This window comes from Amblyomma maculatum, chromosome 4, assembly GCF_055883805.1.
Source record: "Amblyomma maculatum isolate TAMU_Amacu chromosome 4, ASM5588380v1, whole genome shotgun sequence".
NCBI classification, from domain to species: domain Eukaryota; kingdom Metazoa; phylum Arthropoda; class Arachnida; order Ixodida; family Ixodidae; genus Amblyomma; species Amblyomma maculatum.
In genome coordinates this window covers 115,261,764-115,284,043 of record NC_139347.1, presented here as the reverse complement: position 1 = coordinate 115,284,043, position 22,280 = coordinate 115,261,764, and the positions used below count along the sequence as shown (strand labels likewise).

Sequence of the window (22,280 nt, the reverse complement as noted above, 5' to 3'; positions counted from 1 at the left end):
TTCATAAACGACTATGAAAATCTTGTGTTGTATATAAGAGTAATCAAACGAAATGGTAAAAACCAAAATCAAATAAATGCTCAAAATATAAAGCTGAAATTGAGACAAGAAGTGGGTGACACAAGAGAAGGAAGAGTTGTGCTATGTGAGGTATGAAGCATGGTAAAAGTTCAAGGAATATCCGGAGGTCACAACATTGAACAATGAATATGGTGCACTGCAAAACATAGTTTGTTCCTCGAGAAGCATGATGGAAAGAAACATGGCAAGTTGTGGATTAAATTATTGGTAAGAAAACTTCTTGGATGAATATGAGTTAAGGAGGTTTTCAGTCAGAAAGGTGAAGGCAGCGTGTAATCACTTTGACGACGTTTCTTTAGACAAAGCACTAAGAGAAACTGAGCCATAAAACTGCAGCATGCATGTACAGTCGTGAGCAAAAGTGCTATACAACACTCAGCTAGCAACAGAGCTCGAAAAAATAGCATCAAAGTGCCATCTAGCGACAGTGACACATGCATGTGGAAAAAACAGGGCACTGCCGCTATTGTCTCGATCTTAGGTAGCTGTTGCAAGATGAAGTTGGCATGCAGTTTTCTCGACCTCTGCCACCGGCTGAGTGTTGTACGCCACTTTTGCTCACGGCTGTACATACACTATGCGCACAATTACATTAGCATATGATCAACGGAATGTTATGGACAGAATGAAATAGTTGAAACCTCTTAGATATGATGACATTCGTGTTCACAATTAACACATTAACATTGTCCTCCTAAAACCCGTTTCTTTTAGGAATTTAGCGATATATCGGTCGTACTGTGTACAGCTTATAATAATGCAGACATTTATACATCCTTTATCAGGCCCGTGCACAAATAAGAGTAAAAAGAAGAAAGCTGAAACAAACGACCTATTGCGAAAGTACAATGTCGATTCGCCAATACATATATCAAAAGGTATCGCTCGCCTCCAAACTGTTTTCTAGATATAGGCCATGCAAAAGTTGCGCAATATGGATTTAAAATAACAGAAATAAGACTCTTCTGGAAGATTTTTTTTTTGTGTCGTTCATAGTCAGTAGAAAATAACCCTATTCTCATGGCTTTATTTTTGTTCTTCGGAACACAAGATACTATAGTTCACATATTACTGTTAGAAAAATAAAATTCACTTCCTCTGTGTGCCGACTTATGTTAAGCTCGAGAATAAGTACTGATAACTGAAGGCAGCTGAATTTCGCCTATTTTAAGAAAGTACTCTCAAGAAAGCCGGACAGGCCAGGAGGGCATGAGTCGCGTTTTCCTTATGGGCATTGCACAGATGGCAGGAAGGCGGAATGAGAAGGTAGCGAGAAAGAAGCGAGAGGGTAGGTATGGAGTACATTTACAGAGGCTGCCATACGTACTGCTCCCTGTTAGTAAGGGAAGAGTCGGGTTGCGGGTATGTTTGCTTTTCAGCACATATATTAATAATGAGTTCGGCGAAGGTACACGCACGCGCCTTTGAGAATCTCTCCATGCGATCCATCTGTGCTCAATTTTTAGACCCTCAGGCTAAAGAATTGGCGTCCTCATTTCCGGGGTTTCCAGAGTGCGGGGCACACAGATGAGCTCAGTGCTGCAGAAAGAGCACGATTCTGGGATAGTAATTGGTTGGTGGTATGGTAGACTCTGCCCCTAGATGCATTTAGCACTGCTTTTTTTAATCACTGAGTTTATAAGTGGCACTGCTGCTGCAAAGCGCTCTCGCTATGTCTATTTTAACGCGGTAGAGTTAAGGAGCTCGTGTCGCAGAAAAGCCAGTGTCGTCGGCGTCGGCGGCGTTGGCCCTGAGCGATAAATCCCGGCATGCACTTCATAAATAAAAAAACAACTTCCAAGATGGGCTGGGTGGGAATCGAACCAGGGTTTCCGGAGTGTGAGACGGAGACGCTACCACTCAGCCACGAGTTTTTTTTTTTATCGCCTGCTTAGACATACATCGCTACACAACAAAAGTGAAAGAACACTTGAGAAGAATGTACATAGCGTCGGTATGGGCTAAAACTTCCAGCCAAACCTTGACTGATGTAAAGGGGCTAAAAACTCTTCATGTGCATAAGGGGCTCAATTCGCGATACCCATTCGGGCACCGGGTACACATTCTTGTGGGTTGCCACGAACGCCGCAACGGATTCTCAGAAGTACTGGCGTGCCGGCCTTGCATCAATGTCGGCGTGTCGCGCTGCCATGCAGGCTTTCCATATACAGTGCAATCCCACCAGCATTACTGCGTCGCAAGGGACGCCTTCATCATTTTCCACAGCTAGGAAACGAACTCCTCGGGGGTCTAGTGGCAGTTCTTTTTTCAGTGTTCTTTGCAGTATGTCCCAAATGAACACGCCACTCAAACACTCCAAGAAGACGTGCTCGACGCTTTCGGGCTTTCTGCATAAAAAACAATGCACACCCCAGGGAACGTACAGTCCCTTTTCCTCCATCCAGGTTTTTACCTCTAAGGTTCCGATGTGCAGCCTAAAGAAAAAGGACTTTGCGCCTGGAGCCACATGCATTCTCTTTACGCGCTTTAAAACGTCGCTACCGGGATTTCGATGCGTGAAAGCGGTACAAAAGCGCTTCTAGTGAATTCGGTGTTGCCTTATAAACGTGCCGTAGAACGTTATACTGCGGTGTATATCGGTAATTATGAGCATGTTACTTACAGAAGTCGCAGTTACACGAGTAGCGAAGTACGTTTCCGCTACATTTCTTCTGCGCTCTGCGCACATGCAGAGCCATCTTGCGGCAAACACAGAAGAATCCCTCCTCGCAATGTGCGGCGCTGCCCCGACACGTGGCGCGCCACTCGCCCCTGACGTTTCGCCGTGCACCCCCACGGGTTGTAGAATCAAGCGTCTTTCCTTTCTTTAGATCACTATCTTCGCTCACCCGCTTCTCCCCTTCGGGCCGCGCGGGTACCGGTGCGAGGATGCCCCAATACCCTTGCGTTTAATAAGTTTTCTCGACGAAGTGCAATAACGCTATCGCGTTCCACTCTTGAAGGCGAAGCTTAAGCGTCCTCCAAATTTTTTTTCTGCTTCTCTGGGTTAGTTCCCCGGGGTATTTCTTTTGTAATTGGAGGGGCATGCGTGGTGTACGCAACCGCTATGGCTCTGTGCTGGTCACTTCCAGCATCTACTGATAATGAGGTTTCAAGTTGCTTTTGTGAAGTTACCTTAATGTAGAACTCACCTAGAGCTCTTCTTAGAAAGTAGCATGTACTACCCTACCGACGATTTAAAGACGTTAGCTAGGATGTGGAATCAACCTTGCGATATTAGGTTGGTCTTACTTCTATTGCGAAAGCAATACTGCTCTAGGTTTCGAGCCTTCAGCGTGGCGCGGCCGCATCCACGTGACGCTGTGACGTCACACTCCACGTGACACTAGGGTGAGAGCTGGGCTACCAACTGAAGCAGTCGGCAGAAGCTGCCAACTTGGGTCTCTGGTTTCACATAGGACGGTTATGTCAGAATTAGCCCGCTAGGACCCTATCAATCACGTTACCCCTATAGGCCACTAAGGCAGGTACATACGGCTTGGTTAAAGCGGAGCTTTATATGTTGGCTGAGAAAGAAGAAAGGGAGAAGAAGAAGAAGAACGCTCGGTCACCCGCAGCTAATGCTTACGCTCAATATTTGGTTCAGCAGTATTGAACCGTTCTAATGTTTTAACTATTTCCGGGCACTCACATTACCTACTGGCGATGCTTCTAAAATTATATATAATTGCAACTCGATCACCTTGTTTTAAATATCTGTTTTATTTCTCTTTTTACCACCTACCATAGTGGATTCGTGGTGTGGATTCAGCCCTATGGTAGACACTTGCGAAATTGATTCTGATTACACTGAAACGTGATGCCTGGAAAGAGAATGTTTAATGAGAAGCATTCTTTATATTCATACTGGGCAAATTATCAGACTGTCGTCGATGCCGTCATACTGTTCGCCCATATCACCGTCTCTGCGCACATGAACAAAGTCTGCCACCTCATAGCCTCGTAATAGCACAAGATCCAACTCAGACGAAAAGAAATAGAGAGCGGGTATAGAAAGAGTGATACGAAAGGACAGAGATCAAGCGACTGTTTAGGAATAGGCATGTAGAGTATATGGGGGTATTACTCCCGCAAGAATAATGCGCCACGGGGGGGCTAGACGCTACAGTCGCCTTCTAGCCCCGACGTGCCAGCCCTAGCAGACAGAGCTGTGACCCCCAACCCGCGGTGCGAGAAATCGCCACTGCGGCGGGTTCGGGCCAGAGGGGACAAACACCGAGTTGCGTACTCGAACAAGAGTTTATTGCACTGCTCGAGTACACGGCAAAGGAACAGCAATTAAGAACAACCACCGTGTAGCGAGCGAACGCCGCGTACGGGGGTGAAATAACAACCACCTAATAGGGAAGCGCGTCAAGTAGGTGAGAGGAAGTGTCTGCTCACCTGACACAGCTTCTCGCTCACATCCCGTTGCGGTGCCTACGGTCAGTGCGCGATTCTCGGTGACGGCGGTGGTCTCCTCGGCGGAAATCATGAACCGCGCGCGTGCGCGCCCATTCGCCGAAGAAGCCCAGCGAGTTGCTGCAGTCGCGCTCCTCGACACGGAACGGGAGAGGAGGTCTCCCGGTTACGCCGGCAGGAAAGAGGGAAGCCCGCGGCAGCGTCGCCGCAGTCCCGGGAGGCGGCGGGGGGTGGCCAGCGTGCCCTCTCCTCCGCCAACCTCTCTGCCAGCGCGCGTAATCCCGCGTGTTAATTACGCGCGGGCGTTATAATGGAGGAAGGGGATTGTGAATCCCCACATCCCCCCCTCCTTAAAACCGCCGTACGGCTAAAAGTAGTCACGTTCACCGAGGGATATATCGAGGGGGCCGGCTAAACGCCGTTTAACTTTTAAACAAAAAGAAAACCGTTTAAACCCAAAGAAAAGTGCCAATATATAAAAAGTTGCAGACAGCTCACAGCCACGGGTGTCGGAGGGGGAGGCAAGGCCGACGACGACAGGAGACGACCTTGGAGCTGGGGGCACACGTGCGGCGGCCGCAGGTCCCGCTTCTTCACCGTCACTCGGCCAGGCTTGGAAGTGTCGATGGCTGCAGGCCTGCTACTGCATTCATCGTCGGTCAGCCAGGGCAGCCTGCCGGGGAACGGTTAGGAACTGCGTCTTCGCGTTGCGTAGCATGCTGCAGGCCCCCCTCAGCGGGTCGTCCGCTCGCTCCCGGCCGGCCTCTTTTCCCTCCGTCGTTGACGCCGCCGGTGGCGAGGGCAGCGGGGCGCCAAGCTGCTCCCGCTGGTGAAGTCACGGCCGCGAGCACCGAACGGCGCCAAGGCGGGCTCTTTGCTGCAGCTTTCGTCGTGCTAGACGCAGGGGCCCGTTCCACGAACTCCGACTGGCTCGCTCCGTAGCCGACCGGAAACCGTCCGTCTTGGCCCGGTTGACGGTGACAGCAGGCTCTGGGTGCGGGAACGCCACTCCTTTGACGGCCTGCTCCTCGATGCTGCAACGGTCGACGTGGCCTCCGCCGGCTCCCCTCCTTGCTGGCTGCAATGCTGTCTTTTCCCTAGTTACATTTTTTTTTCTTTTTTTCAAATCTACCCCCGCTCGATCTTTTCCAAGAGAAAGCGCGTGCTTGCTCTGGAAGCAAAATGTGCTGAATATTAACAGAGCGTCCCATCTATATTCAGAACAAGAAATTACTCCCTGCGCATTGGTCAGAGTTACGTCTGCCGTGGGCGCAAGTCGTAACGAGGCGCGATGCTCGAAATCCCAAGCCTTGCCTCTCGCTGCAGCTGCCTGCTGGTGGGGGAGTGCGTCCTCCTCGGGCCACGCAGCGGGGCTCGGATTGCGGTGCGCTTTGTGAAAGTCTAGCTCCGCCATCTTTGCTTGCAGCTCTGTCGCGCGTCGGCGTGTGCCCAACGCAGCAACCGTGGCGTTGTTGCGAACTTATAGAGGAAGTTCTACCCATTCGACAACGTCACCATGCACATCACTAGGCAGCGAAATGACACAACTTGAAGAAAAGTCTTAGGGCCGTTCGCATGCTCAGCGATGCACACATCGTGCGATATAGCTCGTATCAGCGTGGCGTGACCAACCTCGAAGGACTCATGTGTATCCTTCGCGTGGGGAAAGGATTGCGCAAGGTGCTGTAGTACTGACGGCAGGGATCCAACGCGCTCACAGCAATACAAGCTGTGTAGCGCCCGCGCAGGCAGCAATACCAGCGTGCCCTTTGTGCGCCGCGGCCGCGCCGCTCGGCTCCCGGAGCCCGTCGAACACTGGTCGACAAAATAAAAGAAAAAAAAACAGGATCCTACCGCTTTCCTAAAGCTCCCTTAAGGCTGACTAGGCTCCCCACTGCTCTGATGGAATTAAAACGGTCAGCACTTAAACTCGGAGAAGCCGGGTAGGCCGGCCCTTCTCTGAGGCTGCGAGCTATCGCGACGAACTGGCTAACGGGCGCGGCAGAAAGGATAGTAATAACACTTCTCATGCCATCAACGTGCGCGTGCAAAAATACATACGCTACAACGTTGACAGTCCTCACGTAGAGCATGGTAAGTCAAAACACTACGAGAGAATGCCCATCACACCAGCGTCCGCGCATCACCCTGCTACAGAGCGATGGAGTCGTGTATGACATCCTGCTCTCGCAGAAAATTACAAGATCACAGTGGCTAGCGTCAGCTCCTGATCTCTCGCAATAAGAACAGTTAAGGTGGTTTTGCTTGCTTGCCGTTGTGCACTCACCACTGCAGTATTAGAAGAGACTGAGAAGTCAGCCCTGCTCACTGCCATGGCTAGTCTATGTGTCGAAAACCCGATACACAGACACTCGGTTTATCGCACCTCTGGCCCCACGTTGGGCGCCAAAATATGGGGGTATTACTCCCGCAAGAATAATGCGCCACGGGGGGGCTAGACGCTACAGTCGCCTTCTAGCCCCGACGTGCCAGCCCTAGCAGACAGAGCTGTGACCCCCAACCCGCGGTGCGAGAAATCGCCACTGCGGCGGGTTCGGGCCAGAGGGGACAAACACCGAGTTGCGTACTCGAACAAGAGTTTATTGCACTGCTCGAGTACACGGCAAAGGAACAGCAATTAAGAACAACCACCGTGTAGCGAGCGAACGCCGCGTACGGGGGTGAAATAACAACCACCTAATAGGGAAGCGCGTCAAGTAGGTGAGAGGAAGTGTCTGCTCACCTGACACAGCTTCTCGCTCACATCCCGTTGCGGTGCCTACGGTCAGTGCGCGATTCTCGGTGACGGCGGTGGTCTCCTCGGCGGAAATCATGAACCGCGCGCGTGCGCGCCCATTCGCCGAAGAAGCCCAGCGAGTTGCTGCAGTCGCGCTCCTCGACACGGAACGGGAGAGGAGGTCTCCCGGTTACGCCGGCAGGAAAGAGGGAAGCCCGCGGCAGCGTCGCCGCAGTCCCGGGAGGCGGCGGGGGGTGGCCAGCGTGCCCTCTCCTCCGCCAACCTCTCTGCCAGCGCGCGTAATCACGCGTGTTAATTACGCGCGGGCGTTATAATGGAGGAAGGGGATTGTGAATCCCCACAAGTATAACGAGCAGCCGCAGAAGGATGTATCCTCAGAAAGCGAAACAGAGCACTGCAAACTTCCACGGCCGGGCGCAGATGCAGCCACAAGCAGAGAATTTTGCTTCACCAGCCCAAAACTTTCATTTCGCTGTGGTGCCACTGTGCTCAGCAGAGATAGGATAATATTCTTCCAGGGCTTTTTGCTACTGTAATGTGAAACTCAGAAGTGCAAGATGCCGGGCTAGTTGGTACTGCACAATGAAATAAAACAGCGCAAGGAACAGGACAAAACACATTCCTGCATGGAATAAAAATTTCAGTTGTTAGTCAGTGCCCGTGTCTTTGTTTCCTTTCCTTCATGTTTCGTCCCGTTCCTTGCGCTGTTTTATGTCATTTTAATAATGTGGAACGTTTTGCAGGCGGTGATTATATGCATATTAGCGGCGAGATATTTCTCGGACGTCGTGGAGGTCTCCTGGAGCACGCTGCTGTGGTCGTTGGCCGCACTGCTTCTGGCATCGATGCTGGCACTCAAGTTGTGGTCCGGCAAGGCCCATCCGATGCTTCCCTCAGGTCCTCGAGGACTGCCTCTGCTAGGAAACCTGCTCGCCATGAGGAGAAATTTCCACCGCGACCAGTTTCTGCGGTGGGCGGCGCAGTACGGGCCCGTCTTTATGTGAGCATAATGCCATTGTGCGCATACGGGCATTACGTGTGTGTGAAATCCCTGCGCGCCCCCGCCGCCTTTAAAACAGCTATTACATGCAGGAGATTCTGTGGTAGCTGCTGTGCACCTATCACGATACTTTTGGAATGCCACAAGTTGTAGCAGAATAATATAACTGCAGTGCATGCACTATACTGACATGAGTTTTCCTAGCGCAGAACAGAAAAGGTACACAACATGAACGCTAACCCCCACTAATGAATAATTGGTGATAGGCAAACATGGCGATCAAAATCTAGAGATAATTGAAGCTGTTGTAATAGAAAAGAAGGATGGGAAAGGAGAAACCTTGTTAGCGCTCCGTCTGTTTCAATATAAAAAATACACTTGTTTTTGGATTCCGTCCAGTAGGCAAATATAAAAAGTGCTCGCGTGGCAGATGGGTTCTTGCACACACATTGGCTTCGAATGTAACCCTGTTACTTATAAACCTTTCAGCGTCAAATAAAACTTTGTTATTGATACTTAGCGCTCGTGTTTTATCTCACTTTTGGTGTGCGCAATGGAACGTCAAGCTGATTACCTCCTAGCCCTATTCCTAACCCTTTCAAGTTATAACCGGCAGCAAACTTAATTTCGTAACGATACACCCTTCTGATAATTATAACTCGGTAGCATGAACAGTTTTGTTGTGAATAAAATTGACATGGCTTCGTGCTCGTCGACGTTTTAGGAGAAAATTCGCGAGCGCCCGGCCCTCTTACGGTGAGTCGGCCTCGCTATCTCTGTGACTGTCCTCCCGTAACAGGGTAACTTGCGACGGTGTACAAATTGGGCTTTCGAAGTCACCATCATAAGCCTGAGTACACACGTTGCAAAGCAAAGGTCACTTTCATGTAGAAGACCAGCTGATTTGGCGAGTTGGTGAACAATGAAGAACAGTAATATAACCTTTATTTGTAGACGCTGATATACTATTTAGTCGCAATGATCAGACTACTAGAGAAATCACCGAGGCCTTCCATATTAACAGGAAGCAAAATATTTGTGTAAGTAAAACGTCTGTACCGTTGACAATAAAAGAGATGTTCATGCTTCATAATGACAGTGTGCCGGTGGGTTCAACACGTGCGTGTGATTGGGCAGCATTTTTATATGTTTTTATATTTTATTTTTCACAACATTAAATTTGACTATGCGGATGTGTATGTCTATGTATATATGTGGGCTTCCTTTCTTTCATCAAATCAGTTGTAAGTTCAACGATGTTGTCCCTTTGGCACCTTTTGGTTGCGCTGTTATATTGCTGCTCGTCTCTTTCATATCCTTCCAAGTAACATGCCCTTCTTCAGCTGCATCCGCATAATCCATACGATAATTCCTACGACCTCAACTTTCTGCCACCCTCTGTGACTATAGACCGAAGTATTTAGCTGCTCCTGGGCGCGGCCATTTTCAGCCGAACAGCGTGCCTCCGTGCGGGCGCTTCCTTGGGGACTGTGGGTAAGCGGTATTGCCGCGGCATCGCCTGCATGGTAGCCACGTTTAGCTAGCATTCGGGCGCTAGAGAACATCACCAAAATATTTTCGCCGCACGATTGCATTAGAGCAAGTTTGTTTGCATTTTCTAGGATTTAAAATCGAGCTGTTATTTATAAGGTTTTGTTTGGCGTTCACGTTAGCTGTGTTGGTCATCACGCAGCTGCGCTAATAATGTCGTTTTGTTCCCTTAGTGATGATACAATGGGAAACATTACTCTTGCGTAAGATTCTCCAATACTTTCACTTCCAATGCGCCCTTCTTCCTTCCCTTCAGTGATTGAACCTCGTCAATTAGGCTGTGCTGTCGTTTGCGTGTTGTATGCCTGTCACATTAATAAATTATCGCTTTGTATTCATTTAAGTGGCAAGATGACGGCATGCAAATTTTGATGCGCTTTATTAATGAACACCACCGCATAAGGATCGTTTTTGTTATCCCTAGAACTGTAAACGCCTATTAAAGTGTTGCTCCTGCATGCCAAGCAATGAATTTTTTTTTATACCCTGCATGTACATACTCGTACACGCCAAAAAACAGCAGCAAGGATATATTAGCTGGAACATAAAACTCAGTTTTCTTATGGTACATGGAATGTAGCGTCCAAATATGGCATCGGCCATGAGATAAGTCATAGTGGAGTGCTCCGGAAATTTATCGACTGCCTGGGGTTCTTTAGCGTGCGCTGACATTGCACTCTACACAGGCGGTTCAGCTTCGTCTTCATCGAAGCGCGCCGTCGCTTCTGTGATCGAACCTATGTTCTCGGGCTCAGTAGTCAAGAGCCCTAACCACAGAGCCACTGCTGGAGGGCACAATCGCGTTTCGCAATTTATATTAAGTCTTGAACAAATATTAGCAAAGCAGCCAACTCTCGCGAGTTTGCAGCGACAAGATGAGTATAAAGCATTTAGTGCTATCGGTGCGTGTGAAGGCATTTTAGCTGTTTGGGCCAGGTCATAGTGAAATCGTGTTTGTTTCGTCTGAGGTAGGTACTAACAACTAAAAGTTACTAATCAGAAACGTTTTGCATGCCGAGTTCTCAATGAAATAAGTAAATAACCACTGGGAGTCCTGGTAGCCGTACTTACATTTCCTTAAAGGAAAAACGATAGTCAAAGACGAATAAAGATGAAAGAATGACTACAAAAGAGTATGGCCATTAATAATGCATGGATGGCTTTTCGAATAAGACCAAAGTCCAGCACTATGCATGCGCAGATGGCGATCAAGTTGCTACTTTAAATTGTCCACTCACTTGAAAATTCTAGTAGGCTGAGTGCAAGGCATATACGCATTCGGTTCTTGTGGTCCATTACTTCGCTTGAGTACCTGATGCTCGCTGACCTTTACACTGCTTTTGGCGGTGCCAATATGAATTGTTCGTATCACCTGAGCTATATTAACGTCCAGTGACATTCTAGACCATAAGTGAGAAATCTCGACATGGTCAGTGTTTTGTGCAGTGTGCGCGTGCGTGCGTCGTAAACACTTACATGGACGCAGAGCTATTGCTGAGGCCCGCCCGATGTGCCGAGTACTCAGTGATGAAAAACATTTGCAGGTGGCCCTCAGCAAACTACTGAATATTGTGCCATAGTGTATATATTTATTTTTATTTTTACCTACCCTGTCTTTTCTGCCTATAGCTCACGTCTTTGATTCCTCTACCCCTGCCTCGCTATCCTTTTATTTCCGCCGTCCCAGTTCAGGTGCTTCAGATATATATATATATATATATCAGACAGCAGATACCAGTGCTGGCAAACATCTTTTCCTTCCTTATGTATATATAATAAAATAACCACTACAACAAAAACAATTTTGGATATATATATATATAACAGCTCATAAAATTGCGCATATTTTTGTGGAGGTTCTACAGGCCCCAGGCTCTGCTCTCAAAGCCAAACGCCGCGCCGCTCGCTCGGGCGACGTCCGTGACCGCGATGCATAACACACCGAGGCACAACCAGCGGGCCAAGCTGTTTATTAGGAGCTCCCAATGTGCTTTATCGGTCGTAGCAGCATCCGCGGGCTCCAGCGTCGTGCCGTCGTCTTTCGTGATGCTGACCTTCGAGATGAAGGGAAGGGGAGAGGGACAGCCCGGCGTGCTACGCTGGTGCCTCTCACATCTCCCTCTTTGCAGCAGCTCCCACGGAGAAAGAAGGGACAGATCCTCGTGAAGCAGAGGAAGAATACATTCGCCGTGTTGTGGGGTGAGGGGAATGTTGAATCCCCCCAACTTCCGCACGCTACATCCTCCCAGAGTGGCGCATAACTTCATACTTGCCATTGGGACCACTCGACATCACTCTTTGACTCATCAGTAAAATTTTTATAGCTTGCACACACAAGTTACTTGCTTCACTTGTGGGCAATATGTCCTGCGAGAAGAGCACTATTTACTTAATGAGAACAGTAAAGTGAAGAAAGGCTATGCAGCGTTTTCTTAAAATCTCCCCGTTTGCTCGCTCTGCCCATGCAGGATCAAACTGGTCGGTGTCAGAGTGGTTGTCCTCAACGATTACGAGTCCGTCAAGAAGTTTCTTACTAGGAGAGAGCTTCAGGATCGCTCCTGGAACTGGAGGCTCAGGAGTGAGACTGCGGGTAAGCCACCTACCAAAGCTTCGCTGCCGGTTATACACAAACAAAAAAGGGGACGCGATACACTCGCAGGAGCATTAGCAGCCGCTAAAATAAACCTGAATTTTATACAATCCGTCCAAATTTCTATTAGCTCTCCTTGCTCATGGTAGCACACAAACCTGGCGAATTAATGTCAAATATATATTTGCCGGCTGGCAAATGAGCCGAGTAATGCACCTCTCGAACAATGCAAATGGCCAGTAAGAATCGAATTGAAGCTAAAGCCGATAAACTGAACTAAGAGTTCTTGGCTTCGGTATTACTGGTTCGTCGTGCTGTGGGGGTGGTCGCTTAATCGAGCATTTTATGAATGGTGTTATGATTTATGCGCGTACTAAATGGGATGCAGAGTATGCATATGTAATATTATATATTTTCTCGGTACCATTTAGAGCTTCGTTTATCCCCTGTTAAGTAAATCCCTTCAGTGGGGTGACAGCTTTTTTTTATTTTTTATAATGCTCGCTTTCAGGTTTATCCGGGCTGAATGGCCAGGCGTGGAGGGAAAACCGGCGGCTCTGCATGCAGGCAATGGTCGAGCTGGGATATGGGAAGGACGAGATGCGGACTCTAGTACAGGTACAAAACTCTGGTTCAAAGGAACACAATCTTCGACTTAGCCATTTCTCTAAGCTATTTGTCTGGCGAGGCGTCAAGTAAATGCATTTTAAGTATTTCAGTCATGGACTTCTGAAAAGGCTTCCATAGCGACCTTTCTCTAGTAAACTTCAACAGAGAAAAATAATACTCCTAAAGCTGTTAACTGCACCACATTGTTTCAGGTCGTGAGAACACTTCACTAGGCAGCCTTTGTGTGGCTTCAGGTAAGATATGGTTATACATAATACAAAGTAACAATTTATTTTGGTTACGACGGTAAGTAGAACCGCCAACACCAATACATTTAGCGCAAACATGTGGTTTCGTAACTCCTCAGAACCCGCTGCCGGCGCGTAGTCTGAAAAGCTTAACTAAAATATTCACCAAACGGCACTTTCCGGCGATGCTGTGTACTATACTAAAGTCAACCGGCAGCCGCGGCATTCTTTGTTCCTTCACGACTGCTCCTTCGACGTAGTCATTCGTTCTTGTGGTTACTTTCCTGACAAAATAGGGGCGATCGACATCCATGGAAGCCACACAGCCGCCGTGCCACATGCTCTTCGACGGAGAGCTTTTAAGTCAGATTTGCAAAAATGACAGCTGGTGCTAGCTGCTTTGCGGCATTCTACGAATATTGTTTCTGGTACCTTGTGTTCAACTGATAGCTCGGTAGCACACCTGCGTGCTTCTTTGTGCGTCATGACATAGAAATGCCGGCAGGTAGCTTTCGACTTCGCGCCTGCAAGAAGATAAGGCCGCTTTGGACGCGCGAACTGTGGTTTGGCAGCCCACCACACAACAAAAATATGTCTTGCTCGCATAATTTTTACTGTACTCTGTGTCAATATATCAAATTTTTCTGAATGCCAAAGTTCCACCTTCAATATGCGTTCGAGGTCTTCACGCCCAATTTAGAGCGTAGCTCAACTCTTTGCGCTGATACTCCCAAGGTTATACATTTCGACGATTAACCTTGAGGCTCCTAATGCTCAGCCAATGCCCGTTTCTTCGTCTTCCTCGTCCTTAGTACTGTCTGGGGCCACCGAACAAACGTCCTGATCACAGACGTGGAAACTATTCACTGTGATATCGCGTGAATAGTCGGGGGGCATATCAAGTGCTTCGCCGGCACTTGGTTACTCAGTCTCGCAATGAAGAGGTGCATGCCTTTCCGAGTGCGCCAAAACAGACGTTATGCGGAGTTTCATCATCCAGCCGATTGTCTCGCTGGGAAGCAGCAGCGAAGACAAAGCGTGGACGGCTTAAAGCAGTTATCGAGGAAGAGCGAGGAGCTCGCATCGAAGAGAAGCGCCAGTGTGACTGTATAGCCGTGTTTAACAGAGTTTACACTCAGATAACTAGCTTCCCCTGGGTAAACCTCCGCAATTTTATAGAACCGAGGGCATATTGCGCCCTCTGAAAAATACTGTTAGGTACGACACCGATAGCCTTATAAAACAGCGGCTGGTCGTTCTAATTGCGATCGCGATGCGACACTAACGACAGCAGTATTTTGTTTGTTGAAACCGGCCCTGAAATAAAAGACGGCTGTTTTATGTTTCCCCGTTGCGTTATACATTTTCAAAAGGGCTCGTTAACTTTACACACCGTGTTTCACGATTTTTAATATAAACCGTGAAAGTGAACAAATCGGAGCAGCGAGAAATACCTTCCTTTTATAAAACATTCGGGCCGCTGGGTAAGAAAAAGCAAAGTGGTGAGACTGGTCAAGCCTAAATTCCCAGAAATGGTAAGGGTCAGGTTTACACACTAGACACCATCGGTGAATTGCAGTCCAAGCGGTTTTCTCGCAGACATTTGATTACCGGCGAGTTAAAGCAAAAACTGGAGCTTGACTTCGCTCGCACTGTCATGCTGACACTACGGTCCCCGACCCGTTGGTATCTATTTCAAGCAACGATTAATGAATGTGTAGGTTTGTAACAGCTTGAGCGAACGTGTACAGAGAAGGCAAAGCAAGTTTTAGGGAAGGCACTCAACTTTACGGTCAGTGTTCGCGCTGAAGCGCAGCTGCACAGAAAGTAGCGCATTGCCCCAAACACAGCAGTTGCACGCTATGATATATGTGTCACAGCACATCACTGCAGTGCTATAAAGAAGCCTGTTAATGGGTACGTGTACCATCGCGATTACAATAGTGCGGGACCTAGGCGAGCGGCACTCCTGCGTTCCTCAACACCTGATGACACACGCCAGCTATCGCCTGCCTCGCAAGCAACTCAGTACCCTCACTCCACTCGTACGCTCATAAATCGAAACTATTATCAGGTGCCGCTTCGAGCATTTGCGCACCGCGGCACACTAAGTTGAGCGTTTGCACCAGCCACTGTAATCGCTTTTCATGGGGCATCGAGTTTCGCAAAAAGGGAAGAGGGCGCATAATTTTGCTTATTTGTTTTCTGCTTGGCCTTACGCCACTCACAGGCGCTGCTCTCAATTTCCAAATGTCGTTTGACTAATCTCTAGCAACGTTGTCAAACACGACTAGAGTACCACGCAACAGGAAGAATGAAAGAGAACGTGCAAATTATTTTACGGTGTTCGGCCGCATGTTGGTAGCACACAGAGCTGTTGCACATGGCTGCTGAATTTTCGGAGTAGTTGTAGTTGTCCACCACCCAGCCAGCAAATTATTACGAGCACTCATTTGTACGTGTTCGTGGTGAAATCAACCTTGACCTTTAAATCGCGCATGATGACAGTTATTTCGACCATCCGCTTTAGGACACGGTGAGAGTGCATCTAGTCGTAGAATATTATACTAGTAGTGAAATATTTTATCGAACCACCTATGAAACAAAGGCATTCAGTAAGAATATATGTTCATGGTCTAAGACGACTACGTTCACTTCGTCACTGACGTCCTTTGGTATAGAGTCGTTGATGAGTCTGACAACGGCAATGGCTTTTCCTCCTTTGTTGTACTCCGTACACCGGCGACATTTCACAGCTCTATCACAAATATGCAGACAACAAAAACTAGAGCCCTGCTAAGATGTATATATGCTTTGGGAAATGATATAATATACATCAGATACTGTGAAGTGAAATTAAGGAAGAAATTAAAGTTATACATGACGCCGTCAGAGATTCTGAACACGCAGATGCGACGTGTCGCGTGTGGAAGAAACACTGAAGGGAGCAACACATATGAGGGCAGCGCAGCAACTGTTATTGTCTTTTTGCGACTATATCAATAAGATAAAGAAAAGACACGAGCCTGCCAACCGCGGCTCTAGCTGAGCCACCACCGCTGCCCCGCGAGGACAGGGTAGAATTGAGAGAAATGGAAGAACAAAAAAGGGAAACAATCCACAGATGCCAGGGGGCTTCTGCCGCAAAGGGCGACCGCCCTATGTTCCCAGTCCTGGAGTGCCATAACCAACCACCATTCGACCCCCCCCCCCCCTCCTCACCCGCAACTTCCGCAGGCACCTGCTTCTTCACATAGCCTCCCCCAACCCTTCTGAGAAGTTTTCTTGGTCTCTTCTATTTGTTAGCTTCTGTTTTTTCCGTTTTCGGCACTCGGGGGAAGACCACGCCCCTTTTTTGGCTTTTCATTCAAGACCTAAATATTGTCTTTAAAGAAAATGAAAAGGTTCTTCTGAGCTAGTATGCAGGCGAGGGCATAGAGGCAATCTGAGAGCTACGAAGGGATCATACAACCGCCAGTCTTTCAGCCAACTCACATCACCGCTGCGACGTCAACGTCGTCGCGCGCGTCCTGCACTAAAGTCGAAGCTATACAGGGTAATTTTCTCGGCAAAATATCTCTGCTATCTTGTGTGGCCTCTTGCATGCTGAGCCACTGACCAAAGTTTCTAGGCACCTTCTTTGTTTCTAGGCAAGCTTCAACAGCAAATTTGGGTTCACTATAAAGTTTCTGCGCACCTCCTGTATTTGTTAGTCCCGACCACGGTAGAAGATCCGGACTTATCTGCACGTGCTTCACTTCGGCTCCAACTAATAGCCATGTCACACGGGTACTCTAAGGGCATTTGAATAAAAAACACCTTCCCATAATGAGCTTCATCCGCACAAACACGACAGAGTTCAATACAGTCAAGGCAGAAATCTGGGCTAGTTTGTGTGTCATCACTAATGAATCCAAAATAAAAATAAAGACTGTGGTTGTGTTATATGTGCTAGTCTTTTTCTTAATGATTAAAGTTCAATAGCCTTTCTAGAAGCGGTGTTTTCGAAAGCGGACCTTGCCGATCTTTTTTACGGCTGGAAAGGCGTAGCCTCCAGCCCAGTAAACAGCAGTTATTGTTATCTAATGGATAAATGGAGCAAAAGTGCATTTTGTGTCACGTTTAAACTTTCTGAAAAAGGTTAACTAGGTGCTATAATTCACTTTTTCTACAGCACTCTCGTAAGCAGTTTGAAGATATCACGTCATGATGCTAACTGCCGATGCGGATCCGAGCCATCTTCAATCAATTAATTTTTGTGTACATATTGTAGCTAAATTCACTGTAAACAACGTGAAATAACAAGTCCATTTGATTTATATATTCGATATGTCGGTTTATTCTGAGTGGTTTTGTTTCAAGATCTAGCGACACGATTTCGACAGCGTCCTCGGTAGGAAACGCTAAAAGGAGATCGCCAACGCCGCGTCTGCAGCTGTGACACTCCTTTTGAATACACGTATTTCATCTCGCTAAAAGACCGCTTAGGTGAAAGAGCTTTTTCTTGCTCGAGGGACACGGGTATAAGAATGCGAGGAGGACAACACTATTCTTATGCTTTGCCCAATAACACAACTGCTGACGTCATTGTCTGGTACCATGGAAACCATTAACGTCATCTCAGTTCAATCACCGGCACTTAGGGCGAGTGCCAACGGGATCAAAAATTCTAAGATCACAACCATCGATTATTCGTAACTGACCATCGCAGCATACAAAGCTTTGCTTAGGCTTAGCATTTGCGTCATTGTTGCTATGAAAGCTAGCTAAAAGAAGGCAAGATTTTCGCTGGGCTCAGGCGTCCGTATAACTGTTTTTGCTCTAAGACAGCAGAATGATGCCGGTTTTGTTCGAGGACCCCCTACCAATAGCATTCACTTTCTCTCATCAACTAATCGATTGATTTTGATCATCAGCGCAGTAATATAAAAGATTATTCTAGCTTTTGCGCTGCCTTCACATGTCTCGTATTCCCCCAGGTCAATGCGATAAAACAAAAAACATTTTTCCGATGCGTCCTGCCTTCAGCGTCATCTAGGCTATCAATAACATCATGAGACCTTTGGTTGTTTTAGCAATTGAAGATAGCAACGGGCGACGTTGCTTTGATTTTTAGGAAAAAGAAAAAAAAACATATATCTGTTTGCTTAGTGGGAGTTGCGAATTTATTCATTTTTTTGCCCTGTTGATGCCCAATTGCTGATCGATATGAGCATGGATACAGCTACGTCGTGACCTCCCTCTATACTAGCAAAAGTGTTTGTACAGCCGAGTTAGGTTGGTGTTTTCAGCTACGGCATTTTCTTAAAATCGTCAGACGGATCAGTAATAACTCAATGAAATCAATACTCCAGCCATTACAGAGCATCATATCACTGTGAGTTCCGCAGCTGTACTAGGTGCACTGCGATATGAAACAATCGCTGGTGTTCCTAATAAATAGTGCATCACAACTACCTACATGTGCACCAAAACTGAATGACATCAGATTGCGTGCCATCCCTGTAGAGATATAGAGCCCACAGAATGGTACCACATGAGTGCGGATTCTTGCATCCAGCGGTGATGCTGAATGCGTGTTCATGGAGCTTGTTCTGTGCCGAAGTGGACGGCAGCAATGAAGATGTGTTTCGTTGTCTTCCCTGATAATCATGGCGGTGCATATGGCTCTACCGTACACAGGGACCTCCACAGGTGACCGCTGACCTTTGAAGGAGTGGTGGAGGAGCCAACCATTTAGAGCACTATAATACTGGTGGAATGAAAGAAGCATAAGTGTGGAGCATATTTGACGTGGATGTGAGGCTCAGATTTACCTATTTTGAAGAGAATCGTTTTGCGTAACGCTGTCGCCTTTACAGAAGCGAGGCGCTTGGACGTCTTCAGGTGTGAATTTATTGTGACACCCAGGTACTCACACTTAAAATTTCGTCGGTGTACCTAAATAAATATAAGACAGACAATCAAAAGCTTCCTTTCTTAATGCAAGCTTATTCATCCTAATTTGGCACTTTTCGTACCATACGTTCAGTTTGTCGCAGAAATGTTGCAGAAACACAAAGAGAGATTTCAGTTAGAATGAATATTGTAAATAATATAATTAGTGGCAATTAAATGTACATGTGGCCCTGACGCGAAATTATGCCTGCAGTGAAAAGCAGCAGTGCAACCTTTATGTGGCTATCGAGTAGGAAGTTTGTCCGCTTCACACAAAATCTTTAAAGCAGTCAAGTTTCTGCACTTATAATGAAGGCTCATATTTATATATTCCATTACTGTTTCACACGATATGAAAAGAATTTAAAGGCAAAGTAATAATCCTACATTGGTATGGCTGCAGGTATTGGTGCAAAGTAGGAGATCATTCCGAACTTCAGTGAATTGTATGATCGTTGGCAACGATTGACGGATAGGGCTCTTTGGGAGATAAATGTTCGTGTGCTGCCAATGGACGTCTAAGCGATGTTGACTTTAAACAAATGCTGTTATATGCATTCCAGTAATTGAGGTGTCATTTCAGAGGAAGTCATAATACAACTTCTGCGTAGCTTTCGCTCCACTGTAAACATTTAAATGCGCATTTAAAGCGTTTCTGCTCGTCCACGAAAATGCCCGCTAGACTGCGTCGACACTGCATTACCTTGCAAATGAAATCATGCCGAACGTGCAGTTGCTCGCCAGACCACCTATAACGCAGCAGCGATGTTGCAGAGATCCCTGTCTTTACTTCTCACAGTCCGAAGTGCGGCACCTCGTAGAAAAGCTGACCGAGTGCGGGAGTGCGCCGGTGGCCGTTCGACCCCTGCTGGCGGCCAGCATAGCCAACTGCGTGGCGTTCTACTTGTTTGGATATCGCTTCGACCTGGACGACCCACGGCGCATGGCCATAGACCGCCAGATTGACGCCGTCTTCGTGGCTGCGGCATCCATGCCTGTCGATTTCCTGCCCACGTGGCTTAAGCGCCTGGCCCGGAACTTCACGCCTGCCAGTTTGAGGGGCAAGCACTTCGCTGAGGAACTCGCCAAATTCTCCAGGTAAGGCCACCCCATTTGGATTGTCCAGCACTGCTTCCACGATGGGTAGTCCTGCAGGGTCAGCTAACCATCAGTAACCTCTGCATTATTTATAGTTGTTACAGTTGTGCTTGTTAATACTGTAAAATCGACCTCCGCAGTGTATAAAAGTAGCCATGTCTCTGCGCACTTGACGCTAAGGCATGGAAAGGATATCGTCGATAAACCGCGGTGATGCGTTGCGCATGTACAGCCTCTGTCAAAAATGTTGAGCCCGGGGAGTCTGCTTTCAAGTCCCGTAGTGGCTTTGATTTACCATCAGTGTAGATGCTCCCCATTGGAGAGGGCAGGACAAAGCTCTTACTGTCAGGAGTTTCGGAACGCTGGTAAATGTATTACAAGCCACTCGAAGTGGCTCACAACCAGAGCCTTGGGCTCTACAATTTCACAAAGACTGTATCTAAAGGTGATTGCCATCAGGAGTACGGACCAGAGCGGCAGATGCGCGGCGCGCCACATTACCTACTTCAAGAGAGCAATTCAGAGAGCATTTGTGGAAGCACTTCTCTGGGGCACACGTGGCATATATAAGACGTCACGCAAAATTGTGCCTATTCACATGAATATATTTGTGTAGGTGACGTTTATAAAAAATCTCTCCAGGGTCAGATAACTGTGCTGTTGGGTGATATTAAGCTTGCGACCGAATGGCACCAGTGGCAAGCTCAGTCATAAACTTTCTGAGCGTGAACAAGGCAAATCGGGCCGCGCTGTTCAATCATCGCAGTCCGTCGTGCGGGGATAGTCAATGTACGTGCGATCTGGGCACAGCCAAGCCTTTTATACGAAGGCATGCATTCCTGGTCAGCTCCCGCTGTCTATTTGCAACGCATAGCGGTAACTGATAACAAAGGCGGGGGCAGAGCTAATGGCGTTTCTTTTATCCATTCTCTACATTTTGTTTCGCTCGGTTACATAGCAATTCCAGTCGCAATGCGGATCACATGATGAACGATTATATGAGAGCTGCGCTCGAAACCAAAACGCGGAAACTTGACAGTTGTAAGGCCCATCAGATTTTCAGACGCTGCATACTTGGCATGAAGCATTCATATGCGTGCGCCTTTCTTGAGCTGCTTATAGTCACGTGTTCTAGATAGTTGACGCAGCAGACTGCTCGGCTAGACGTGGCAACAAACCGAATTGATATGGCAGGGAGTGCACCCGCTCATCTAACAGCCTTACCCGCGCGTATCCCGTACGCGAATTCCCTGCCAGCGCTCTATACGCTACGCTGAATGTACGTCGTGGCACGTTTTGCTTGTTCACACTCATAAACTTTACGACTCAATCTGGCAAGCCATCCACCACGCAGAATATGAAGCGTGGGATGAATGGAAACGGTGCTCCGTCGCGTCCAGACGGTATAGGAAGTCACTCTTGTCCGCTCTATAATGAAGCTTTGCCGATGCTCCTACCTAATCAACGATGTTGAGAAACGCGCATGGGGAGCATATGCGCAACAGCATACGAATTACATTTAGAAAGTACATTAGGGCCGCAAGCGCGCATATTTGCAGGCGGTTCTTTGCCCCTGACAAAGCGGTTTTCTTTTTTGAAAAATGAAGCAGCTCATTTTCAATGTCGGTGTTCTTCAGATGCGTCTGCCTGCTTTATGAGCAAATGTTAGAACCCACGAACGCATTTTCTCAACCACGGACACAAGACGACGCACTAAGTATTTTGGCAATGAAGTAAGAGGAGTAACTCCGAAGTGCTCAGGTTACTGCAAAGTCGAATATGAACGATGGGCAGTGTCTGCAGCGAAAAACAGTTCGGAGACGGGGAAGAGAACTATTCACTCTGGACTTTTCTTAGAAACCTGCAAGCTGCTTAAAGGAACCTCGACAGATGCAAAATGTAATTTCCATATTATTTGAGCCTTGCCGGATAGCATTTTTATTTTATCTAGTTCACTTTATTTTCCTTTTATTATACTATCGGTAA

At 47.6% G+C, this 22,280-nt stretch overlaps 1 protein-coding gene across 1 annotated transcript in view; it reads left to right on the top strand.

Moving 5' to 3' along the window:
- The window catches only part of LOC146192190 (vitamin D 25-hydroxylase-like), a 48,198-nt gene that overhangs the window by 11,357 nt on the left and 14,561 nt on the right, over positions 1 to 22,280 (top strand). The window contains exons 2-5 of the mRNA XM_084600420.1: positions 8,005 to 8,261; positions 12,281 to 12,402; positions 12,914 to 13,020; positions 19,996 to 20,294. Of these exons, the coding sequence (XP_084456546.1) occupies positions 8,005 to 8,261; positions 12,281 to 12,402; positions 12,914 to 13,020; positions 19,996 to 20,294 (785 nt within the window). The remainder of the gene's footprint in view (positions 1 to 8,004; positions 8,262 to 12,280; positions 12,403 to 12,913; positions 13,021 to 19,995; positions 20,295 to 22,280) is intronic.